The sequence below is a fragment of the Bos indicus x Bos taurus genome, chromosome 10, assembly GCF_003369695.1.
Source record: "Bos indicus x Bos taurus breed Angus x Brahman F1 hybrid chromosome 10, Bos_hybrid_MaternalHap_v2.0, whole genome shotgun sequence".
In the NCBI taxonomy this organism is placed as follows: Eukaryota; Metazoa; Chordata; class Mammalia; order Artiodactyla; family Bovidae; genus Bos; species Bos indicus x Bos taurus.
In genome coordinates this window covers 51,816,508-51,838,400 of record NC_040085.1, presented here as the reverse complement: position 1 = coordinate 51,838,400, position 21,893 = coordinate 51,816,508, and the positions used below count along the sequence as shown (strand labels likewise).

The 21,893-nt window shown below is 38.9% G+C and overlaps 1 protein-coding gene across 8 annotated transcripts in view; it reads right to left on the bottom strand.

Moving 5' to 3' along the window:
* Positions 1–21,893, bottom strand: part of MYO5A (myosin VA) — a 205,180-nt gene that overhangs the window by 73,306 nt on the left and 109,981 nt on the right. For all 8 annotated transcript variants that reach the window (XM_027553991.1, XM_027553989.1, XM_027553984.1 and 5 more), the window contains exons 10-16: positions 17,811–18,076; positions 17,103–17,184; positions 11,836–11,976; positions 9,181–9,306; positions 7,847–7,930; positions 1,938–2,099; positions 665–762 (exon numbers count right to left, since the gene is read on the bottom strand). In XM_027553991.1, the coding sequence (XP_027409792.1) occupies positions 665–762; positions 1,938–2,099; positions 7,847–7,930; positions 9,181–9,306; positions 11,836–11,976; positions 17,103–17,184; positions 17,811–18,076 (959 nt within the window). The remainder of the gene's footprint in view (positions 1–664; positions 763–1,937; positions 2,100–7,846; positions 7,931–9,180; positions 9,307–11,835; positions 11,977–17,102; positions 17,185–17,810; positions 18,077–21,893) is intronic.

Below are 21,893 nucleotides of genomic sequence, written 5' to 3'. Positions count from 1 at the left end.
TTTACTTTTATACTGTTTTATATTTCCTGAAAATTGTTTTTACAATGTGCATGCATTACCTTCAAAATTAGAGAAATATTTCTGTTTTGGAAAAAACTTCCTCTCATGTATGATATTGATGAAGGACAAGATGCATGGTAAAAAGCAGACTCCTCTGATGCTTTCAACAGTTGAAAAGCAGCAGGGATGACTGTGAGCCTTTGCTAAAGCAACCTTATCTCACCCAGCTCTGGTTTTAACTGAAGCCCAAATTAACCAAAAAGGTCTTAAACTGAAGTAAATTCAAAATAGAAAGTAGAACTAGAAATGTGTGGTTGATCTCAAATGTTTAAAATTGTCATAAGGCCAGCTGCTAATTTGTTCTCACTTTTTTCAGGGTTGGGGGTGGGGGTGGTCTACACTGCATGGCCTGTGGATCTTAGTTCCCTGACCAAGAACTGAATCCAGGCCCCAACAAGTGGGAGCATGGAGTCTTGGCCACTGGACCACCAGGGAAGTCCCTGTTCTCAAACTCTTAAAAGGGAACAAAAACTGAAAAAAATTCTATTAACTATTTCTTCTACAAGACATGAAGATTTACTCACGTATTTTTTTCCCAGCTGCCGGTTTGACAATCCTTACAAGATATGGATTCTTTTAAATTCAGCAGTTGAGAAATACTTACGTGAATGGGAACTTGAAGTCGTTAGGCTTGATACAGCGCACATAGTGAGGGGTAGTGGCATTCAGGGTCTCCATAAGCAGGTGGAGGGAGTTTCGGAACTGCATAAAAAAGAGCAGAAAGGTGCATCAAGGTTTGTCAGAGTCAAAGATGACATAAAACAACCTAAACTTTTCTTCTAATGGCGCTAGTGGAGATGACTTGGCCGCCTGTGAGCCTGACCAGCCCCAGGTAGTACAGCTGCTAGGGCTTTCGGTTCAAATTTCCTTAAACCCTAGCATTCACATGCTTACTCTGTGACATTCTTAATTTTCCCTCTCACCCAGACCCTTTAAAATAGACTTTATTTTCTTAGAGTGGTTTAAGGCTTACAGCAAAGTCAGACAGAAGACACAGTAACTTCCCACATACCCTCTGCCCTGGCACAGGCGTGGCCTCCCCATCATCAACTTTCCCCACCACAGTGGTATATTTGTTACAGCTGATGAACCTATTTGGACACATCATCATTATTATTATATTAGAGTTCACTCTTCCACACACATTCCGCCCCCCCACACTTTTAATATAAATTTCTGTGGCTTTCTGGTGTACACTCAAAACTTTGACTAAAAATACAACCTTGCTTTAAGGATATTAAGGTCATTTAATCATGTATAGTGGGAATTTTGCTGTACAATACTGAAAAAAGTAGCAGATGACTTCAAAAAAGGATAGGAAATGAGGGGGAGAATCTGAGAGTACAGCCAGGCTGGGGTTACCTTTCGGGACACGGGATGATACTGAGGGCTGTGGGCCCGTGTCGGGCCCTGCTTCTTGTCTCCTCCGGCAAACAAACTGACTGGCACTCAGTCTCCTGCCCAAGGCTGAGCCCTTATTCGGGCACAAAGCTTGTGTGCCATGTTTCCCCCGACCCCGGGTGCACAAGACATCAGAAATGAGGGGGCGGGGTTCCTGGGCTGAAGGAGTTGTACAACTCTAGAGAGGAAACAGCCAGAGACCAAAACAAAGGCAGCAGTGGTTTGTGAGGGAAGATAAGCACTAGAAGAACTAAAATGTAGAAAAAATGATTTTGGGCAAAGCTTCTGCAGCCACGGGTCTATGATATGAGAGGACAAGTATGGAGGAATGAATGGACAGAGTTCCACATTCTCAGAGTGAGCACTCCAGCCTCTTGTCACCTGAGGACCCCACCTGGGAGGCTGACAAAAGAAGACCCGAGGCTCCAGTTGAGCCAGAGGGAAGCAGCACCGCAGTGGCGGCTCCCTGAACTCACCTGGTGCCCCACTGTTTTCTTGTGCTCTTTGGCCGTCTGGCCTGGTCTGCCTTTGGTGGGCTTTGAAAGGGTGCGGGTGAGAGGCGTGCGCCCTGAAGAGGTGGCTGAGGTTGGGCTGATGGCCTTCTCATCGTCTTGAAATAATTCTGGTAGCATCTTAAACTGAGTCAGAAACAGTAAAAGGAAATCACACTCTAAACTCAAACTCAAATGGAAATCTTTACAGAAACATTAGGATGATTTGTAATCCATAGTGATTCCCTTCCTTAAGTAACTCCTTTCAGAGTCACATTCCAGAAATAATCAATATCTGTGGTAGGAGTCAAAAATATGAGCAGAAGGGACATAAGTGCTACAGAAATATAGGTGGAAAATGCAATAATTCTACAACCTTTTTGGGGGAAAACGAAATCAAAACTGCTCCTCTGAGATCTGAAATCTTAATCCATGGGAAATGCCCTCTAAACATTTTACTGGTTTTAAATGATAACTATTTTATGAGCAAAAGACTAACTGAAAGTCCTATCTTATCACCTCAGTTCCACAAAATGTTCCATCTTCGTGCTTCGTTTATCTACACACCAATTCAAATGGTGAGCACCAGCTAAAAGCATTACAATTGGGAAGGGTGTCAAGAACTAGTTCTACAATATAAGATTTTTAAAAAATCATGAATTAATAATTTTTAGAAATTAGTTTGGATTATAGGAAAAAGAGTAAAGCTTTGCATTTGTTTTCAAAGGATTTATAACTTAACTGCATAATTCCTGTAATCAATTTTGTGTTCTATCAGGATAGCGAAAAGAAAGACTATTAAAAGATCTGATAGTTAATAAATGGGTGGAGAGTATAAGTTAAAGTGGTTGGAAAAAAAATTTATGGAACAAAAGAGACTTCAAACTAATCAACAAGAATGTTTTGATATATGTACATATCTTTACAATAGTGATACATTCCATAGACATAAAATAAATCCTTCTTATAAGTAAAAGTATAATTGCAATAACCAATTATTTATCTAATAATCTCAGAGTATCTCCAGAAGAAATAATTTTCTTAAGAGAATTCTTTCATTACACAACAAAATCAGTTAATTTTGTTTGCTACAATGTGTATATTAACCATAAGGATAATTTAGGATATAATTCATGATGTATATAACAAATTGTTATACATGACATACCAATAATGGCTGTTTGCTACACAAATGAATGTATCCTTTGATTTACAGAGTTCATATAGCTTGGTTGGCTACAAAGTAGGGGAGGGGGGAATGTTTTACCATTATATTGTATTACAAAGGGGAAAAATAAGAGTTCCTAATAGATTTGATCTGAAAACTCAGCATGGAGTTAAGATGTTAACTTACTTGATAATAGGCCAAGTACTCTGGAATCTACCTATACTGTTCTATCATTCACAAGTAAATTGCTAGCTCTACATTAGCACTCCCTACCTAAATTTGTTTTGTCTCTTTTGTGTACAATGTAATAGAGCTGGTTTGAAATATCATATTCACCACTGGTGCTACAATTTAACAAATATCTACAATATCTACCAGAAAACTGCTCAATGTTTAGAGTTCAGAATATACACACACACATGTATATGCATAAGTTTTGTGTCCTCTTTACACAAATTATGAATTTAAAATTCTCTACATTGAGTTTCCATTTCTAATAAGTACATTTTATATTGTCGTATTAGAAACTACTCTATGATTTCTTCTTTAGGCAGCATTCCTGCCTCCTCATGGCCATTTTTCTCAGACTTTTTTCCTGGTTCTTCCTCAGGCCAGTCTCCAGAGTTGAAAGCCTTATTCTCTACTATTTTTACCTACTTGTTCTCCCTAAGCAATCTTATCCAGTACTATCTTGCTCTAGTGCCATCTTGCTCTAAACACTATGAATTTATATGACCTACTCTGACTTTCCTTCTGACCTGCTGACGTACATTTCCAACTTCCTATATGATATGTCCACTTGACTACTTAATTGCCATCTCGGGCAAAACATGTCCAAGACAGAACTTTTATTTTAATTGAAGCATAGCTGATCCACAATGTCATGCTAATTTCCACTAAAAGCAAAGTGACTCAGTTATACATAGATATATGTTGTTCTTTTTTCATATTCTCTCCCATTATGGTTTATCATAGGATATTGAATACAGTTCCCTGTGCTGCAAGGGTAGGACCTTGTTGCTAATCCACTCTATATATAATAGCTTCTATCTGCTAACTCCAACCTCCTACCCCACCCCTCCCCCAACCCATTCCCCCTGGGCAACCGAAAGTCTGTTTTCCATCTCCATGAGTCCAAGACATAACTCTTTTGACTCATTCTCTCAAAGCCTGATCTTTTATGTCTTCACCTCAGTAAGTGGCCTCATTATTCATCCAGCATTGAGGCCCAAAACACAGAAATAATCTTCAATTTCTCCCCTTTTCTCACTCTCCATACTCAAACCATCAACAAGACCTGTCAACTCTCCCCACAAAGAAATGATAAGCTATTTCCACTGCTATAACTTCAGTATCTTAATCCACTCTCTCTCCCAAGGATTATTACTCCCCATTTCCAGCTTCCCCCATATCTCCACACAATAGCATACCATCCCCCATATGAAAACTGTCCAAACTTTCCAAAGCAACAGGAATAAAATCCATACTCTTTACCATTGTTGTTGTTGTTCAGTTGCTAAGTTGTGCCCAACTCTTTGCGATCCCATGAACTGTAGCACACCACAGGCTCCGTGGGGTTCTCCAGGCAAGCATATTGGAGTGGGTTGCCATTTCCTTCTCCAACTCTTTACCATACTTGCCTCCAAAAAGTGGCCTCTCTCTACCCATCCTACACATTCTACTCACCTACCATCATCTACTCACTCCAGCCACACTGGCCTTCCTCATGGATCTCAAACCAACCAGTTTATACAGTCTCAGCACTCCTCACCCTATTGACTGAGGATTCCAACTTTATTTGAAGAGAGAAAGGCAGAGAAACAGACAGTCGGATATATAAGCAGGTAGATATGCCTGGACATTCCATCTTGTTTCTTTGATCTGTCTATACTTAAGACAGGAATCTGAATAATTTAAGGCTGAACTTATATGTCTATGAAGCAGTATTAAAAAAGACAGAAGCATCCAAGTAACTGCTTCATGAAGATGTGGGAAATCGTCTCAGTAGCAGCACCATTGTTCACTAAGCTTTTTATACATGAAGCACTGCTCTGAAAGCTTAATACAACCTATTTAATCTTCATAACAACACTTGAAAGAAGATACTATCATGATTCTATTTTACAGATGAGAGATTTGCAGCATAAACTCAGTAGATGAACTGTGCTTCCCCTCATCAATTAGCAACACTGAGAGCAGAGGTTACAATTCTTTTTCATGGTATTTGGTACAGTTGCAATTTAATAGTATTTAGTCAAGTCCCAATTTATGTGTTTCTTGATACTTGATGTGGCAACAGAAGATATTTTTATGGTGGGAAAATATAAATTAAGACACCTTCTTGGAATTATTTGTTCTAGCTCAATTAAAATAAATAAATTTATATTAAAAAAAAAAAAAAAGACACCTTCTGTTAAGTTGACAATTTTGGCCAGAAGCTGCAAAATTACAGGAAAAAAAAGAAGACAAAACACATACACCCACAAACAGAACCCCACACCATATGACCACAAATATAAAGCACATAACACAAATATTGATCGTCTCAAGTTAGTACTTCCAAGAGTACAAATCGACAGTAGGTTACACTTACTTCTTATCAGATACAGAAAAAGTAAAATATAAAGTTCATGCCCTTGGGTTGGGTTTTTTCTGCTGACTGGGAGCAGTGGATGTACATCTCACACCACCTCTATCCCAACTGCAACAGTGCTGTAGAGACTGACTGTGCTGCGCTAAGTCGCTTCAGTTGTGTCCAACTCTTTGCAACCCTATGGACTACAGCCCACCAGGTTTCTCTATCCAGTTCTCTAGGCAAGAACACTGAGAAGATGCCCTTCTCCAGGGGATCTTCCCAACCCAGGGATCGAACCCATGTCTCTTATGTCTCCTGCATTGGCTGGAGGGTTCTTTACCACTAGTGCCACCTGGGAAACCCCATGGAGACTGGAAGTCACTCCAAATGATTCCTCAGAGTGCAGAGCTACTTTCTGGAAATTAAGGATTCACTAGCCAATCAGAAAAGTTCATAATAAAGTCACAAAAGATTATGGATGCCTGGGGAATAAGAATTGATGAATGCTCTGTGTAAGCTAAGTTATTTAGAGTAGTACCATTAGAATTCCATGGTTTTTCACTTTGCCAACAAAGATCTGTATAGTCAAAGTTATGGTTTTTCCTGTAGTCATGTATGGATATGAGAGTTGGACCATAAAGAAGGCTGAGCACCAAAGAATTGATGCTTTTGAACCATGGAGCTGGAGAAGACTCCTGAGAGTCTCTTGGACTGCAAGGAGATCAAACCAGTCAATCCCAAAGAAAATCAACCCTGAATATTCATTGGAAGAACTGACACTGAAGCTAAAGCTCAGATACTCTGACTACCTGATGCAAAGAGCAGACTTGTTGGAAAAGACTCTGATGCTGGAAAAGATTGAGGGCAGGAGGAGAGGGGGTGACAGAGGATGAGATGGTTGGATGTCATCATCAACTCAACAGACATGAGTTTGAGCAAACTCCAGGACATAGTGAAGGCCAGGGAGGCCTGGCGTGCTGCAGTCCATGGGGTTGTGAAGAGTTGGACCTGACTGTTTTTGAACAACAACAAAAACTAAACAACATCAATGATTGGCACTGTGAGAGTATTTTCTCTTACACACCATTCCTATGAGTTATAAAGCATTAATATTCAGGGCTTACAAGGATAAGTGAAAAACTGACTTTTTCCTGCAGGTACTTAAGACTATAGACTCATCATTTTCTGAGGGTTAAAACTATAATTTGGTCCTTATATGATCTTTCTATTGAAGGTAAAAGTTTTTATTCCAAAAACAAGAATCAAAATGTTCATATAACATTCCATTGAAGTTAAAGGACTTTCTTAGAAAAAAACAGAACCTGCTGGTCAGAAATCTGCAAGAATTCACATGAATATTTTTAATCTTTCATTGAATACTTGAATATCTACTCTGTTAAACTAAGTAACCAAGTAACTAACTTCCTGGTTTGCTCCCTGTAGGATGGACGTGAGCCATGCTCCCCTCCCAACGCTTTCCTGATGAGAGTCAGAGGGTGGAGGTTGGGATCGACCTCATAATCAACCTCAGATACACATCACAGTTTGTTACAATCTGGAATATTGTTTTCCTACTAGAATACAGTGTTTCTGGTATCTAAGCCTAAGAAGAATAATTTCAAAGTGCTTCGGACCACATCTGAAATTGCACTCAGTGATCCAGAGGTCAGTTTTTACCTGGATGGAGTGCTTAAGGCCATGTTTCTGGTGCATCCCTTCAAAATGACATAGCAAACCCCAAAAACCATCAATTTTCTCTCATGGTATCTCACAAAGGCACAAGAGAGCCTGGAACTGCTGTGAGGCAATAATTTCACATAAAATACCATTGCATTGTGGTTAAAAATGCAGACTGTCAGCTCAACAGCCTGAGTTTTAATTTGGCTTGGAAAATGACTAGCTACAAAGTTTCTGTGCCTCAGTTCTCTCCTCTGTAAAATGGGAGCAGTGATAATATCACCTCATCATAGGATTAGATGAATTAACATTTGTAAGGCATTTAAAATGCTACATGACACATCTATTTGATAAATTAAATCGACAGCAGGGCTGATTCTGTTAGAAAAATTATAATATGTTAAAAAGCTAATGCTTAAGTCATGAACATTTTAATGAATATATCCTAATTGGAGAAAGCCTATACAAGGTTACCTTGCTTGATTTAAGAACTTTAATTTGTTCTTCAAAAACGGTGTCTTTATTCTTTTCCAGAAAGCCTTCACACTGGTATTCCACCTGAAAACACATTGGAAAGTCTCCTTAGTTAATAAAAGCTTTGAATAGATACAATTTATCATCAACAACAAAAATAAGTATTAGGCCCAGGCCATATGATGGGCTCTCAGTGAAGTGTTATTAGTTTTATTCTAAGAAACTAGTATCATTCTTGGTAAGAAGCATGTTAACTCTAGAGTAAAACTCTCAAATACTGCTTTTCCTAGAGAACAATGGCAGTGGTGATTAAATGTGATCTAAAAGATGATCCCAATTCATGCGTAGCTTCGTAAGAAGCTGTTCTTCTTCATAACAGCTTCATAAGCCCCCCAAGGCCAACCACTGTAGCTCTTCCAAACCTGGTTCACCTTTCCATAGGGGAAAGTCTCCTTTGGGGAAGAAGAGACTGAAGAGAGAGAGAGGATCAGAAGGAACAAACAGCTATCTGGCAAAAAGCTGAAGTGATGATCACGGACAGAGGTGGAGGCTGGGTAAATACCGTATGAGCTGGTAGGAGGACTACATGAGACTGGACTCTCCCTGTTCCTAAAAGACTTCAGCTATCTACCACTCAAGGGTCCCCAGCCTGTACTACAAAGCCCTTAGATGGCCCTGAAGCCATCCAAAGATCTCCAGCTAGACGTAGGACAGATTCTGAAAACCCTCAGTTCCTGACAGGGACCATGGGAAGCTTACCAGACGCCTACCCCACAACCTCCTTGAAATATAAACTAGTGTCACAGCTCCAGATGTTCTGAGTAGACTCTAGAACCTCTGAAGCAGCAGGTCTGCATGCCTTATTAGCAGGGACCCACTCAATCAATCTCAGAGGGCCACAATCGTCCACAATTTCTTTTCTGAAACCTCTGGGGTCACTATCCAGAATCTTTAAGTAGATCTGAAGCAGCAATCTGTAATCAAACATATTAATATTTCTACACTGAAATATATAAATATCCACCTAACTGGGATAAATAAAGACTATAAATAACCTCATGTTACTTCAGGTCAAAGATCAGGTTTAGCCACTAAATGAATTATGAAAATACTTGTGTATTTCAGAGTTTCCTGGATTTCAGAATTATAGATACACTTATTTCATAATATAATTCCATTTAGGTTAAACCAATAAGCCAACAATTAAGCTTACTTTTCCTAAAATGAGCTAAAGAATGAAAGCTCAGCAAAGAAAAAACTGCTATCGACTATTGATTTTTTTCCTCTTTGAACTTAAGTATTCAAATAGAAAAGAGATAATAAAGCTTCCTTACTTTGTCAGCAAAATGCTGGATGATGAAAGCTTTGTTTGATAGGCGGGGCTTCTCAAATAGTGCACATTTGTTCAAATGTGTGTTGTACAATTTTTGAGCCCAAGTGTCATCTGTACCTTTAGGCATCTACATTCAGGAGAAAAAAAGAGTAAGAAAACAAGGTGAATATTGTTATGGGATTCTTCTGATGCATCACCCAAAATGTCGTGTTTTGACTTTGCCTAACAACTTTAACATCCAATTCAGGAACTCATTCCTTTCACGTTTCTCTCTGAGAGGTCCCAAATCAATGATTGGTGTGTGTGTGTGTGTGTGTGTTTTCCTCTGTCCATGTAATTTTTCAGGTGAGAATACTAAAGTGGGTTTCCATTTCCTACTCCAGGGGGTCTTTCTGACCCAGGGATCAAACTTAAGATTCTTGGGTCTCTTGCATTGGCAGGCAGATTCTTTACCACTAACGCCACCTGGGAACGAAAAGCAATGACTGAGACCTGCCCATGGGTGACTCAGCCCAAGCTTTGAGTAACTCAATCTGCCTGGACATCAAATAAATACTCAATATACTTTTATAGCAATGAAACCCTCACAAATGAAAGATGACATACCATGATTATCATATATTTCAAACAATTTGTTAAAGATAACATTTGCATATAGTAGATTATTTATATAATTCAGAAAGGTATAAAACAGAGAATAGTCTCCTCTCACTATTTCCACCAACTGCTTTATCTGTCTTTAAAGGCATGGATACAAATAGTATCATTCTATAAACTCCTTGCATTTTTAAAGATTTTTATTTTTTTAAATTAAGGAAGTATGATAACACATTTATAGGAGATTTGAAAAATATAGAACAAGGTTACATATAGTTCCACTATATATTACAAGTATTTTTTTAAGTAGATAAATTAAGATTTTTAGTTGGAGTTTCAATATAAAATCTTCAAAAATTAATAGAATGAATATACAGAGAAGTAGAAGATCTACTAGATCTGAAAAGCTCTGTGAACCAATTCAACATAATTAAGATTTATACAATTTTTATACAACAGTAGGATACAAATTCTATCCAAGTTTCCATAGACTGTAAGCAAGGAGACACTGGGACATATCCAGGGGTATAAAAGAAGTTGCAAAAATTTCAAGGTCTAAAGGTATTGAAATTAAACGGAGTCTGTTCTCTTATCACTGTGGAATTATGTTAGAAATCAGTATCAAAAGATATTTAAAAATAACCCACATATTTTCATGTGCAATGTGACATTTGCCAAGAGGGATCCTCAACTTAGCCATCCTTGTATTTTTCCTTCTTCTTCTTAGTAATAGTATTCTTGTATTTATGCCTACTAGGTTGTTACTGATTTTTTGTTATTATGAAAACTGCCACAATGGCTCCTTTCAAACAAAAACTTTGGATTCTTTTGTAAGTATATTCATAGGGTAAACTCTCAGCATTTCTACTTCTGGTTCAAAAGGTATGTGTATTTAAAATCTTGATAAATATTCCTCAAAAATATGTTCTACTAACTTTTGTCCTTCATCAAGAGTATATATGCAATAAATACTAATTTGGTATTATCAAATTTAAACTCACTTGATAGGTAAAAAGCTGTGTCCTATTTTTGTTTTGATTTATGTTTTATTTAATTTCAAGTGAAACTGAGCACCTTTACATGTATTCTTTTTGTTTATTGAAGGTATAGTTGATGTGCAGTATTATATTAGTTTCAGTACAACATAGTGATTCAGTATTTCTATAGACTGTACTCCATGTGAAGTTACTATAAAACTCTGACTATATTCCCTGTGCTGTACATTACATCCTTGTATCTTGTTTATTTTATAGCTAGTAGTTTGTTCCTCTTAATCCTGCCTTCACCTATCTTGCCCTTCTCACCAACATCTCCACAATGGTAACCACTAGTTTGTTCTCTAGTATCCAGGAGGCTCTTTTTGTTTTGTTACATTCATTTGTCCGTTTTATTTTTTTAGATTTTACATATAAGTGAAAACATACAGTATTTGTCTTTGCATTCTTAATGTTGTAGGAAATCTAGATGCTTAGGAGGATCAGTGCATATGAACTTGTAACTTATGACATATAAACTAAAGAACAATGAAGGGAAAGGATAGGTTGTTTGTCTAGAATCACTCATCAGTGAAGCCAGGGATCCAATATTTTTTCCACATGCTGCATCTTCAAATATTAAAACTAAAACTCTTTACCTACCATATATATAAGTAATAAAGAACAACTAGTCAAGTTTAAAATTATAGATATTTAGAACTATTATTCAAAATACCTTTTGTACAATTTCTTACATTTCCTGAACTATATCATACCATTGAACAAAAGTACCAAATATAAGCATATCAATGACAAAGGTGGCTAAAATTGGTAGTTGCTGTATCTAATGCCAGTTTTTCACATAACTTAGAATCAGCTGAAAAGGGAGGGGAGATTCTCCTAGTCTCAACCATATTTTGAACGCTTTGGAGCTAGTGATCCTTCAGAATGCCAGTTAGGGTAACCCCACTCGTTGCCACTGTGGCACTTCACGTATACTAGTGAGTCCCTGCTTAAACCTACTTACCCATTTTACCTCAACGCACAATTCTGATGTATTAAACACATCAGAAAATCATACTTACCTTGCATTCCTCATCCAGCAAATCTAGAATGCCCAGTTTAGATTCTATAAGATTAATGCAAGGCTGATTATCATAAAAATCTATGAGTGTCCATGGAATTTGTTCTTTCATATATTCTTCTTGTTCTAATTTGAAAACGTGCTGAAATGAAAAAGAAAAAAACTGGCATTACTACATCACTGTCATAAATGTTAGTCAATAAACATGTATAAAACAAAAGTTGAGACAGTCAATGGCTTCTAGCAGCAATCTTGGAGAAACATGATTTACAGGCAGAGAACAGTATAAGAAAGCAAATATAAACCACACATGGAAAAACCTCAGCTACCTAGGATTTTTGGCAAACAAGAAAATCTAGGTATGTGAATATTTAAATAGCTGATAAATGTGGCAGCTTTTGATTTTTTGATATGTATATATCCAAAACCACACTATGTACTTTTTGGCCCCTTAAATTATCGCACAGTGTTGCTAAACATATGGGCATAGAAATGCCTTAGCTGGCCTTGAACAACCTGCAGAGAGGATGCCCTCCAGACTACTGAAACATTCTGGGTGATGCTTACAGCATGACAAAGTAATTCTTTTAAGGGACCATGGTGTTGAAGTTCATGTGCCTCAGAATTAGATAACAGTTGGTTTTTTGTGTCTGCCTTGATTATCCTCCACAGCCAGGGAATCTATGGCTCACTTTTCTGGCTTCTACATCCAATTCTGCCAGCAGCTGCAACCACTACAAACACATTACTATTTCTGCTAAATGCTTCAGCCACTGCTTCTCATCTCCATCCACTCACTTAAGCACAAATATGTATTGACTGTCTACCATGTCCCAGTCACTACACACCATTAGCAAAATAGACACAGACTCAGCCCTAAGAGACTTTGAAGACTAGTGGGGAAAACAGACAGAAATCAATCACAAGAAACAGAATTACAAACTGTAATAATGTTCCAGAGAAAAATAATGGCCAGCTATGAGCTCAGGAGTTCCTAACTAATTTGGAACATGGTAGCAAGAGAAGGCTTCCTTGAGGAAGGGCTGTGTGACCTGAGGTCTGCAGTGAAAGGTAGTTAGGTTGGTCTAGGAAGGAGGGGCAACAGAAGCACTGCATTGAGCTGACCAGTCAACGGAGCCAACCCACAAATTCTAGTTTCTATAGGTGCTAATGACCTTTACTCACTTCTTCCTGCAGGGTTCTGCTTTCCTTTCTTGTCTCCTTTGTCACACTGGTTCTCTCACATGTCCTGCAGCTTTTCTGGGAAGATTATCCCTCTGTGGCTATTACCAGACAACACATATTTCTTAGAACCCAAACCCCCATGAAACCTAAGGGTTACCAAGATTTCTGATACTTTATTCTCCTCACACACCTGGAACTTTCCCACATTATTCTATACTTATTATAATGCTGTTCTTGGCTCATTTGCAGCATTCATAGTCTAACCAGGTGTGAAAGCTTTAAAAAAAAAACACCCAAACTTGTCACACATATGAATATTTATGTAATGCTAATTAGAAAGCAAATTTCTTCTGTTCTTTTGATTAATGCGAAGGCAAATGGGGCACCATGTGTCAGCAAGATGCCCTGGCTGATGGTAGCAATAATTCTTCACAAATGAGTCCTATCTTCCTTTAATTCATTAATCTATATGCAGTGTGGTCTTCACATTGACAATAGAAACAGTCTCTATGTTTAGTTTGGCAAAATCCATGGGACCTCAAAAATTTTCCACTCTTAATTGCAAAATTAAGGGCATGAGGTTCAATAATGCAAGAGATGCTTACTCGGTAAGGTAATGACTCCAAGCACTAAACCTGCCAGTCACCATGTTTCTCCTGCCCACTGCCCACCCCACAGCCCCTGCTGTGGGAGCAGCCTGAGCACCAAGTTCTTTACTGTAAGACCCCATGCTCCAAGACACAGCTAGTCAAGGGCCAGAGATCTCTGATGAACAAATGAACTGGGTTAATCACATTCTCTTTTCTCAGATATAAGGACTGGGAAACATACAATTAACAGTGCAAGCTGATGCTGCAAGAAGTCAAGATGAATGGGAGTTAAGCAAGTTAAGAAGACAAAGCACCTCAACCACTGCTTCTTCACAGGAAGTGTGAGATAAGTGAGGAAGCAAAAACCTAGACAAAATATATACCATCTGAAGGAGAATATATGCCATCTGATAATAAGAAGGAGGGAAGAGAGAAGGAAGAGAAATAAGAGAGAAAGGGGGAAGCCTCTCTCTCTTGTGCAGAGAGAGAGAGAGAGTGTGTGTGTGTGTGTGTGTATGTATGAGGAAAGAGAGAGAAGAAACGGATGGACAGAGACAGAAAGAGGGAAAGGGAAACAAAAGGGTCAGAAACACACATGCAGAGACACGAGGTCCTCGAGAAATAAAACAAATCAGCCAGTCCCTAATGAGGCTGGCGTTAGTTCCTTAATACTTCCAGTCACCTTGTGCCAAAATATACTGGGAAAGAGCAGAAGGCTCTGCTGTTGATTAAAGTATTGAGAAACTCAAGAAAACCTTGAGAAAAAATAATATTCCACTTAGTGTCTGACAGATTTTTATTAATGTTCCTTATGCAGAAACACAAAATATACCAGTCACATTCTTATGAAAACAGCTTAAAATTTTAAGATCACTTCTACATTATTTCACTTTACTAAGTAGCTTAATTTGCCAAAAAGAGGGTCCAAATTTTTATCAAAGTACAATATTTATGCAATATTTTACAAAGATCAAATAGTCTAGAGGTTTTATGATGACAAGCAACGATCCCTTATTCTGTCTCAACTCAATCCCAGTCTCATTCCTTGGAAACAACCATTTTTAACTCCCTCAGCTATTCTGGTATTTATCTCTGAACAATATGCTTTGTTGTTGTTGTTATTGTTTAATCACTAAGCTGTGTAGGAATCTTTTGTGACCCCATGGAATGTAGCCTGCCAGGCTCCTCTGTCCACGGAATTTCCCAAGCAAGAATACTGGAGAGGGTTGCCATTTCCTTCTCTAGGGGATCTTCCTGACCCAAGGATTGAACTTGTGTCTCTGTATTGCAGGCATATTGTTTACTGCTGAGCCACCAGGGAAGCCCTAACAATATGCTTGTTGTTGTGTGCTCAATTGCTTCAGTCATGTCCGACTCTATGCAACTCCATGGACCGTAGACTGCCAGGCTACTCTGTCCATGGGATTTTTCCTGCAAGGATACTGGAGTGGGTTGCCATGCCCTCCCACAAGGGATCTTCCTGACCCAGGGATCAAACCCACATCACCTGTGTCTCCTGCATTGGCAGGTGGGTTCTTTACCAGGTGAGCCACCAGGGAATATGTATATGCTTATCAGCTATTATTTTATTTATTCATTTAAAACTGTCGATTTCCTGATGAGACAGATGAGGCCAAATTCATATATATCACTCTCTACTATTCTTCCTCTATCCTTCCGATATTACAATTTTTAGATCTTTTTGTTTTTATTATTTTTGTAACTTAAAATAATAGCTTTAAATTTCCATTTTTCATTCATCAATTGTAGGGTATACCACTCAACCTCTCTCTTCATATAATGAGGATAATAGGGCTCTTACCCATCCTTCAGTTCTATTCTTTTTCATATTCTAATTCCAATAGGTAATTCATTTTAAACATTCTATTTTATCAATAATAATCATGCCTAATCTTGCACTTAAAACTTGTACTTAGCATGTGGTGAGCACTTTACATATTCCAATTCTTTAATCCATATAACTACATGCAAACTATTACCATCCCCATTATACAGATGAGGTGACTAAGGCCCAGCAAGGTCAATTAACTTTCCCAAGGTCCCCTAGAAAATCAATGCAGAGTGTATTCCAATCTTTTTAATTTTTTTTTTTTTTTGCTTGCTGCTGCTGCTGCTAAGTCACTTCAGTCATGTCTGACTCTGTGCGACCCCACAGACAGCAGCCCACCAGGCTCCCCCGTCCCTGGGATTCTCCAGGCAAGAACACTGGAGTGGGTTGCCATTTCCTTCTCCAATGCATGAAAATGAAAAGTGAAAGTGAAGTCGCTCAGTCACGTCTGACTCTTAGTGACCCCATGGACTGCAGCCTACCAGGCTCCTGCGTCCATGGGATTTTCCAGGCAAGAGTACTGGAGTGGGGTGCCATTGCCTTCTCCTTTTTTTGCTTAGCCAGTTTAAATATATTTCCTGCTTGATTTCTCTGTGTTTTTTTTTCCTTCCCCTCAGCTAATGTGCTTTTAAAATCCCTACATAGAGATGTAGAGGGTTTGCAGCATTTCTTTCTTTTTTTTTAACAAGATAACTTCATCTTGTGGAATATCTGTTAACATCCTGAGAAATTTGACATTCTGAGGAACATGTTTTAAGTTGAATCTGAATCCACTTGAGCTTAGATTTGCCTGCTAGTGTTGGACGGTCTCCTGTGGAGGCATGGGTTGGCAGTGGCTTGCCTTGGGGACGGGGCACTGGCAGTAGCAGTCCTGGAAGGTGACCTCCCAGAGGTCACCATCAATCCCACCATAGAGCCTGTAGCCCAACCATTTTTAAGTGCTTCCAAATCCCTCAACACCATGGTAACATATCTGCTATTACTACTTCGCAAAAGCCACTCAAAATCCTTCCACTGCCATTGTCCCAGTGAATGTCTCAGACTGTTGAAAAGAGAATATGTAAAACAGAATACATAAAAAATATGTAGAAAAGAGAATATGTCCTGACTTTTTTGCCCTGTTGCTGTTCAGTCACTCAGTCGTGTCCAATTCTTTGTGACCCCATCAACAATAGCATGCCAGGATTCCCTGTCCTTCACTATCTCCTGGAGTTTGTTCAAACTCATGTGCACTGAGTCGATGATGCCATCCAATGGTCTTATCATCAGACTGTCCTGATATCTTGCTAATACTCCACATATAATTAGCCTCTGGGATGACCAACTGAATGATATCCCTGGAGTCAAAGTTTCACACCCCTATGTCACTATCTAACACACTTCCTGCTTCCTTCTCTCAATATATTTGGACCAAATTTTTACTGTTCTCAGACAGCAGATGACCTTGAATCCAATCTGGACCATAAACATCTTTCCAAGGTTGCATCATTCATTAATCATAAGTTCCTCAGCAATTTAACTGCTTTAAACCATAGATAATAATTGAAATTCATAACTTCACTTCAGGAGCCAGTGTTTAAACACATACCAGGAATTCAAAGAATAATTTTTGGCAGAATATTATTTAAGCAAGAAAATTCTTACCATATTGAATTGTTGCTGTAGTTTTTCATTTGCATAATTTATGCAAAACTGTTCAAAACTATTTATCTCAAATGTTTCAAATCTGTAAAATCAAAAATAATATGGGAAGAGGAGAAAAAGGAAAAAATAGCTTTTAGAAAATATTCAAAATGTGCACATTAAAAAGAAATAGGAAATTCCCTAACATTGCAAAACTTACTTTCCACATCAGTGAAGATAAGGCTTTCTAAGTTAGTAACACGAAATATGTACCCAGCAGATAGACATCAGCAAAGTGGCAGAGATTTTTTTTTCAAGGTGCAGCATGTGAATATATTCAATAGTATGAGTTTTTGAGGGCATATTCATCCCCAGGTAGGGAACAATCGGAATTACAATAAAGCTACTGCTCTTGTCAATTCACAGATTCACAATTCTGTGTTTACATAAACACAGAAGGGAAGGGAATAGAAATGTCAAAGGTTTTTTTGAAAAGTGAACTGGATGATGAAAAATTAGGCATCGAAAGGCACAAATGTATAGGAAAGGGTTCAACATTAAAGAAAGGTACCCAGAGAAGGCAAACTAGCAAATGAAACTAGACTTTAAAAAACTCTCTTCTTATTTTCCCTTTAGCTCACCAGTAGGAGACATAGTCAAATACCTACTTGGAGTTACTAGATAATGTCTAGAAAGAAAGGCTCAGACCACTAAGCCAAATACACTCACCCATAAATGTCCAGTACACCGATAAAAGAATGCTGTTTGACAGCAGAATGGAGTGCCTGATTGACATGATCTACAATCCAGTTAAAGAGCTTGGCATAGATGTGCTTGGCCAGTGCATCACGGGCATTCGTGGCCTGCAGCTTGGAGATGGGCTTGATGTACGTCTCTGTGGCAGTGGCCAACTTCCGATGGCAGAGCCAGTGACACAGCTCCTCAAAGTCCACACCCATGAGGTCACAGAAGATGCTGAGGGGTTCATGCTTGGGCTGCCAAAAGAGAATGTGTTATTTCCTAGGACCAGATCAATCAAGTAAGAATTTACTGAAAAAATATTAACAAAGAGGTAACAATTAAACCTGACAATTTCTTTCCTACAACAAACACCAAGAACATTTGAAGCTGATCGGTGATAATCACAATCATCCATCAAACCAGAATCTAGGCAGCATTTTGTAATCTCTTCTAGGACTCACTTCAAAAAATGACCTCTTCCTTTGTCTCTTTATCATACTTATTTCCATCCATCTTCAGGCACATTCATTTAGTCAGTCAGAAAATGAGTCAGCTTGTCTATAAATATATTATATCCCAGCAGAAAAAAATAGACATGTACCGGCTTCCTTGGTGGCTCAGAGAGTAAAAGGATTCATCTACAATGCAGGAGACCCGGGTTCAATTCCTGGGTCAAGAAGATCCCCTGGAGAAGGGACTGGCTACCCACTCCAGTATTCTTGCCTGGAGAATTCCATGGACCTGAGGTGGGCTACAGTCCATGGGGTCACAAAGAGTCGGATACGACTGAACAACTAACACTTTCACTTTCACGCTGTCCTCCTAGAACTTATAGTCACTAGAGGAAATGGACATTAACTAAATGATTGCTCCCTAAAATTAAAATTAAAATTACTACAAAGGAGGACACTAAGATTCCATGTGTAAGGAATGTGCCCTATTCAGGGAGACAGGAGACAGCGGCCTTGAGAAATGGAGTTGATATCTGAAGAATAAGAAGGGGTTAACTAGGTGAAGGAGAAGGCAATGGCACCCCACTCCAATACTCTCGCCTGGAAAATCCCATGGATGGAGTAGCCTGGTAGGCTGTAGTCCATGGGGTCGCTAAGAGTCAGACACGACTGAGCGACTTTACTTTCACTTTTCACTTTCCTGCAATGGAGAAGGAAATGGCAACCCACTCCAGCGTTCTTGCCTGGAGAAGCCCAGGGACAGGGGAGCCTGGTGGGCTGCCGCCTATGGGGTTGCACAGAGTCAGACATGACTGAAGCGACTTAGCAGCAGCAGCAGCAACTAGGTGAAAGGGTCTTCCAAGTAGAGGGGACATCTAGTATAAAAGTCCTGTGGTGGGAGGGAAACCAGAGATGTGAGGAATTGAAGTTACGTGAGGGAGATAATGTAGGGGATGAAGCCAGAGGCTGTTCCATGGCTAGTCTTTCCTCTAAGAGCAATGAGGGCCAATGGCAGGGAGGTGTGAGGTGGAGGTACTAAAAGGTTATAAACAGACAACTTAATAGTTATTTGTGTGGCTTCTTAGACTAGTATTTCTAATCTAAGGACCCCCTGCATCATCTATGGCAGGGATCCCCAACCTTTTTGGCACCAAGGACTGACTGTAGAAGACAATTTTTCCATGGATTGTAGAGTGGGGGAATGGTTTGGGGATGCTTCAAGAGCATTACATTGACTGTGCACTTTATTCCTGTTACTATCATATCAGCTCCATCTCAGAGCATCAGGCATTAGATCCTGGAGGCTGGGAACCCCTTACCTACAGGGATCCCTGTATCCCCTACAATGTCTTCCATAGGTTTTGCATGAGTAGGCATGAAAAGTATTCATAAATTAAAAATACTTATTTAACTTAACTCATGTTACATTATATTTTTTAACATCTTCACTCACATGTTTCAATTGCATGATAACATTCCTGAGGAACAGGCAGGGTGAACACTGCTGTCTCTAATTGACAAATTAGGACATAACATCCAAAAGACTAGCTTGGCAAAAAGCACACCACCAGTTTATGTCAGAATTGTCATTAAACCCTGGGTCTCTTGACACCCTCCTCCCCTGACCCTTCCCACTGAAGCAGTCCCTTCTTTCTTTCATGTTCCCTCCTCTCAAGTAATCACTTCAGACACAAATCAGCACCATCACCATCAACACGGATCAACTCCCTTGAATAAGCAGCTTATTTCACTTATTTATATATTAATTGTGTGACATTTAGAAGTGGATCAGCACTCTAAACATTTTATTTGAATGGTACTACCATTTTGTTGTACGAGGTCAATGTTATTAACTGTTTGGTTCAAATGTTCTACAACTTAACTAATTTTTAGACTTCTTTACCTATCAGTAATTGAGAGAAGTCAGTAATATCCCACTAGACAGATCTGTCTTTTTATTCTTGTGGCAATCTTTTGCTTTATATATTTTGAGACTACATCATTAGGCACACGCAAGTTTAGAACTAGCGCATCTTCCTGGCGAATACACGTCTCTAGCAATACATAGTGACCCTATCTCTAGCGCTGCTTTTGGCCTCAAAGTCCATTTTGTCCAGTATCAGTGCAGCCCTACCAGGTTTTTTCCTAGCTATTATGGTGTGTCCTTTCTCAACTTTTTACTTTCGAACTACCTGTACCTTTACTTTCCAGGAATGCTTCTTTCAAAAGTATATACCTGAATTCTAAAACTGGTCTGACAATCCATATTAACTAAAACATTGGCTTCATTTGTAATTATTTCTATTAATAACTTTTTTGGCCTTTACTTGTCCCTCCTTTTCTAAAAATTTCTCTTTCTTGCTATTTTTGAGATTATTTTTTTAGTTCATTTTCCTCTTTATTAGTTTGAAAGCTTCACTTTCTGTTTATGTTTTTATGATAGAAGAATTGATATATTAGCTAACTTAATGTAATTAAATAACATGAACTCCAAACTCTCAATCCCAATCTATAAGCTTTGCTATCCAGTACTTTATTATCTTTTTGGGAGGAAGAAAGGGATGGTGATTCACTCTAGTTTTTTAAACTTTTTATTTTAAACTAAATTCAGACTAACAGAAAAGTTGCAAGAAAAGTACAAAGTATTCCCTCCACCCAGATTCCTTAAACATTAACATTTTACCAAGTTTGCTCTTTCTCTCTCACTCTTTCACACACGTTTGCTGCTGCTGCTGCTGCTAAGTCACTTCAGTCGTGGCCGACTCTGTGCAACCCCATAGACGGCAGCCCAGCAGGCTCCCCTGTCCCTGGGATTCTCCAGGCAAGAATTCTGGAGTGGGTTGCCATTTCCTTCTCCAATGCATGAAAGTGAAAAGGGAAGTGAAGTTGCCCAGTCATGTCCGACTCTTAGCGACCCCGTGGACTGCAGACCACCAGGCTCCTCCATCCATGGGACTTTCCAGGCAAGAGTACTGGAGTGGGTCGCCATTGCCTTCTCCTACATACATATTATTTTTCAGAGTCTTTTGAGGGCATGTTGCAAACTTGATGCCCTTTTGATACTGAATACTCTACTGTGTATTTTCCTAAAATTATATAACTATAGTACAATGAATAAAATCAGAAAATTAGCAGTGATACAACCCTATTACCTAGTAAATTTTACTGACTGACCTAATAATGTCCTCTGAGGATAGGGTTGTTAGGGACCGGGATCCCACTTCTATGGTCCAGGATCCAGTCTAGGTTTGTACATTGAATTTAGTTATCTTATTTCATTAATCTCTATTAATTTGAGGAGCTCTTCACCCTTTTATTTCATTTTGTCTTTTGAGAACTTGATACTTTAGAAGGGTAGTGTGCCCCTCAGTTTGGGTCTGTATGATGTTGCCTCATGATCAGATTCGGCATGCCTTTTTGGTGGGAATACTAGAGAAGAGATGTGGTACCCTCCTCAGGATGCTGCATCAGAACTCATGCGATGCTGACTGGTTGCTTGGTTATGGGAATGTCTGTGAGGTTTCTCTACTACCTCTCCCTCTGTAATGAGTTTTTTGTAAAAAGTATTTTGTGGCCCAATACACTATTTGTGTCTGACTCTGTGCAACTCTATGGACTG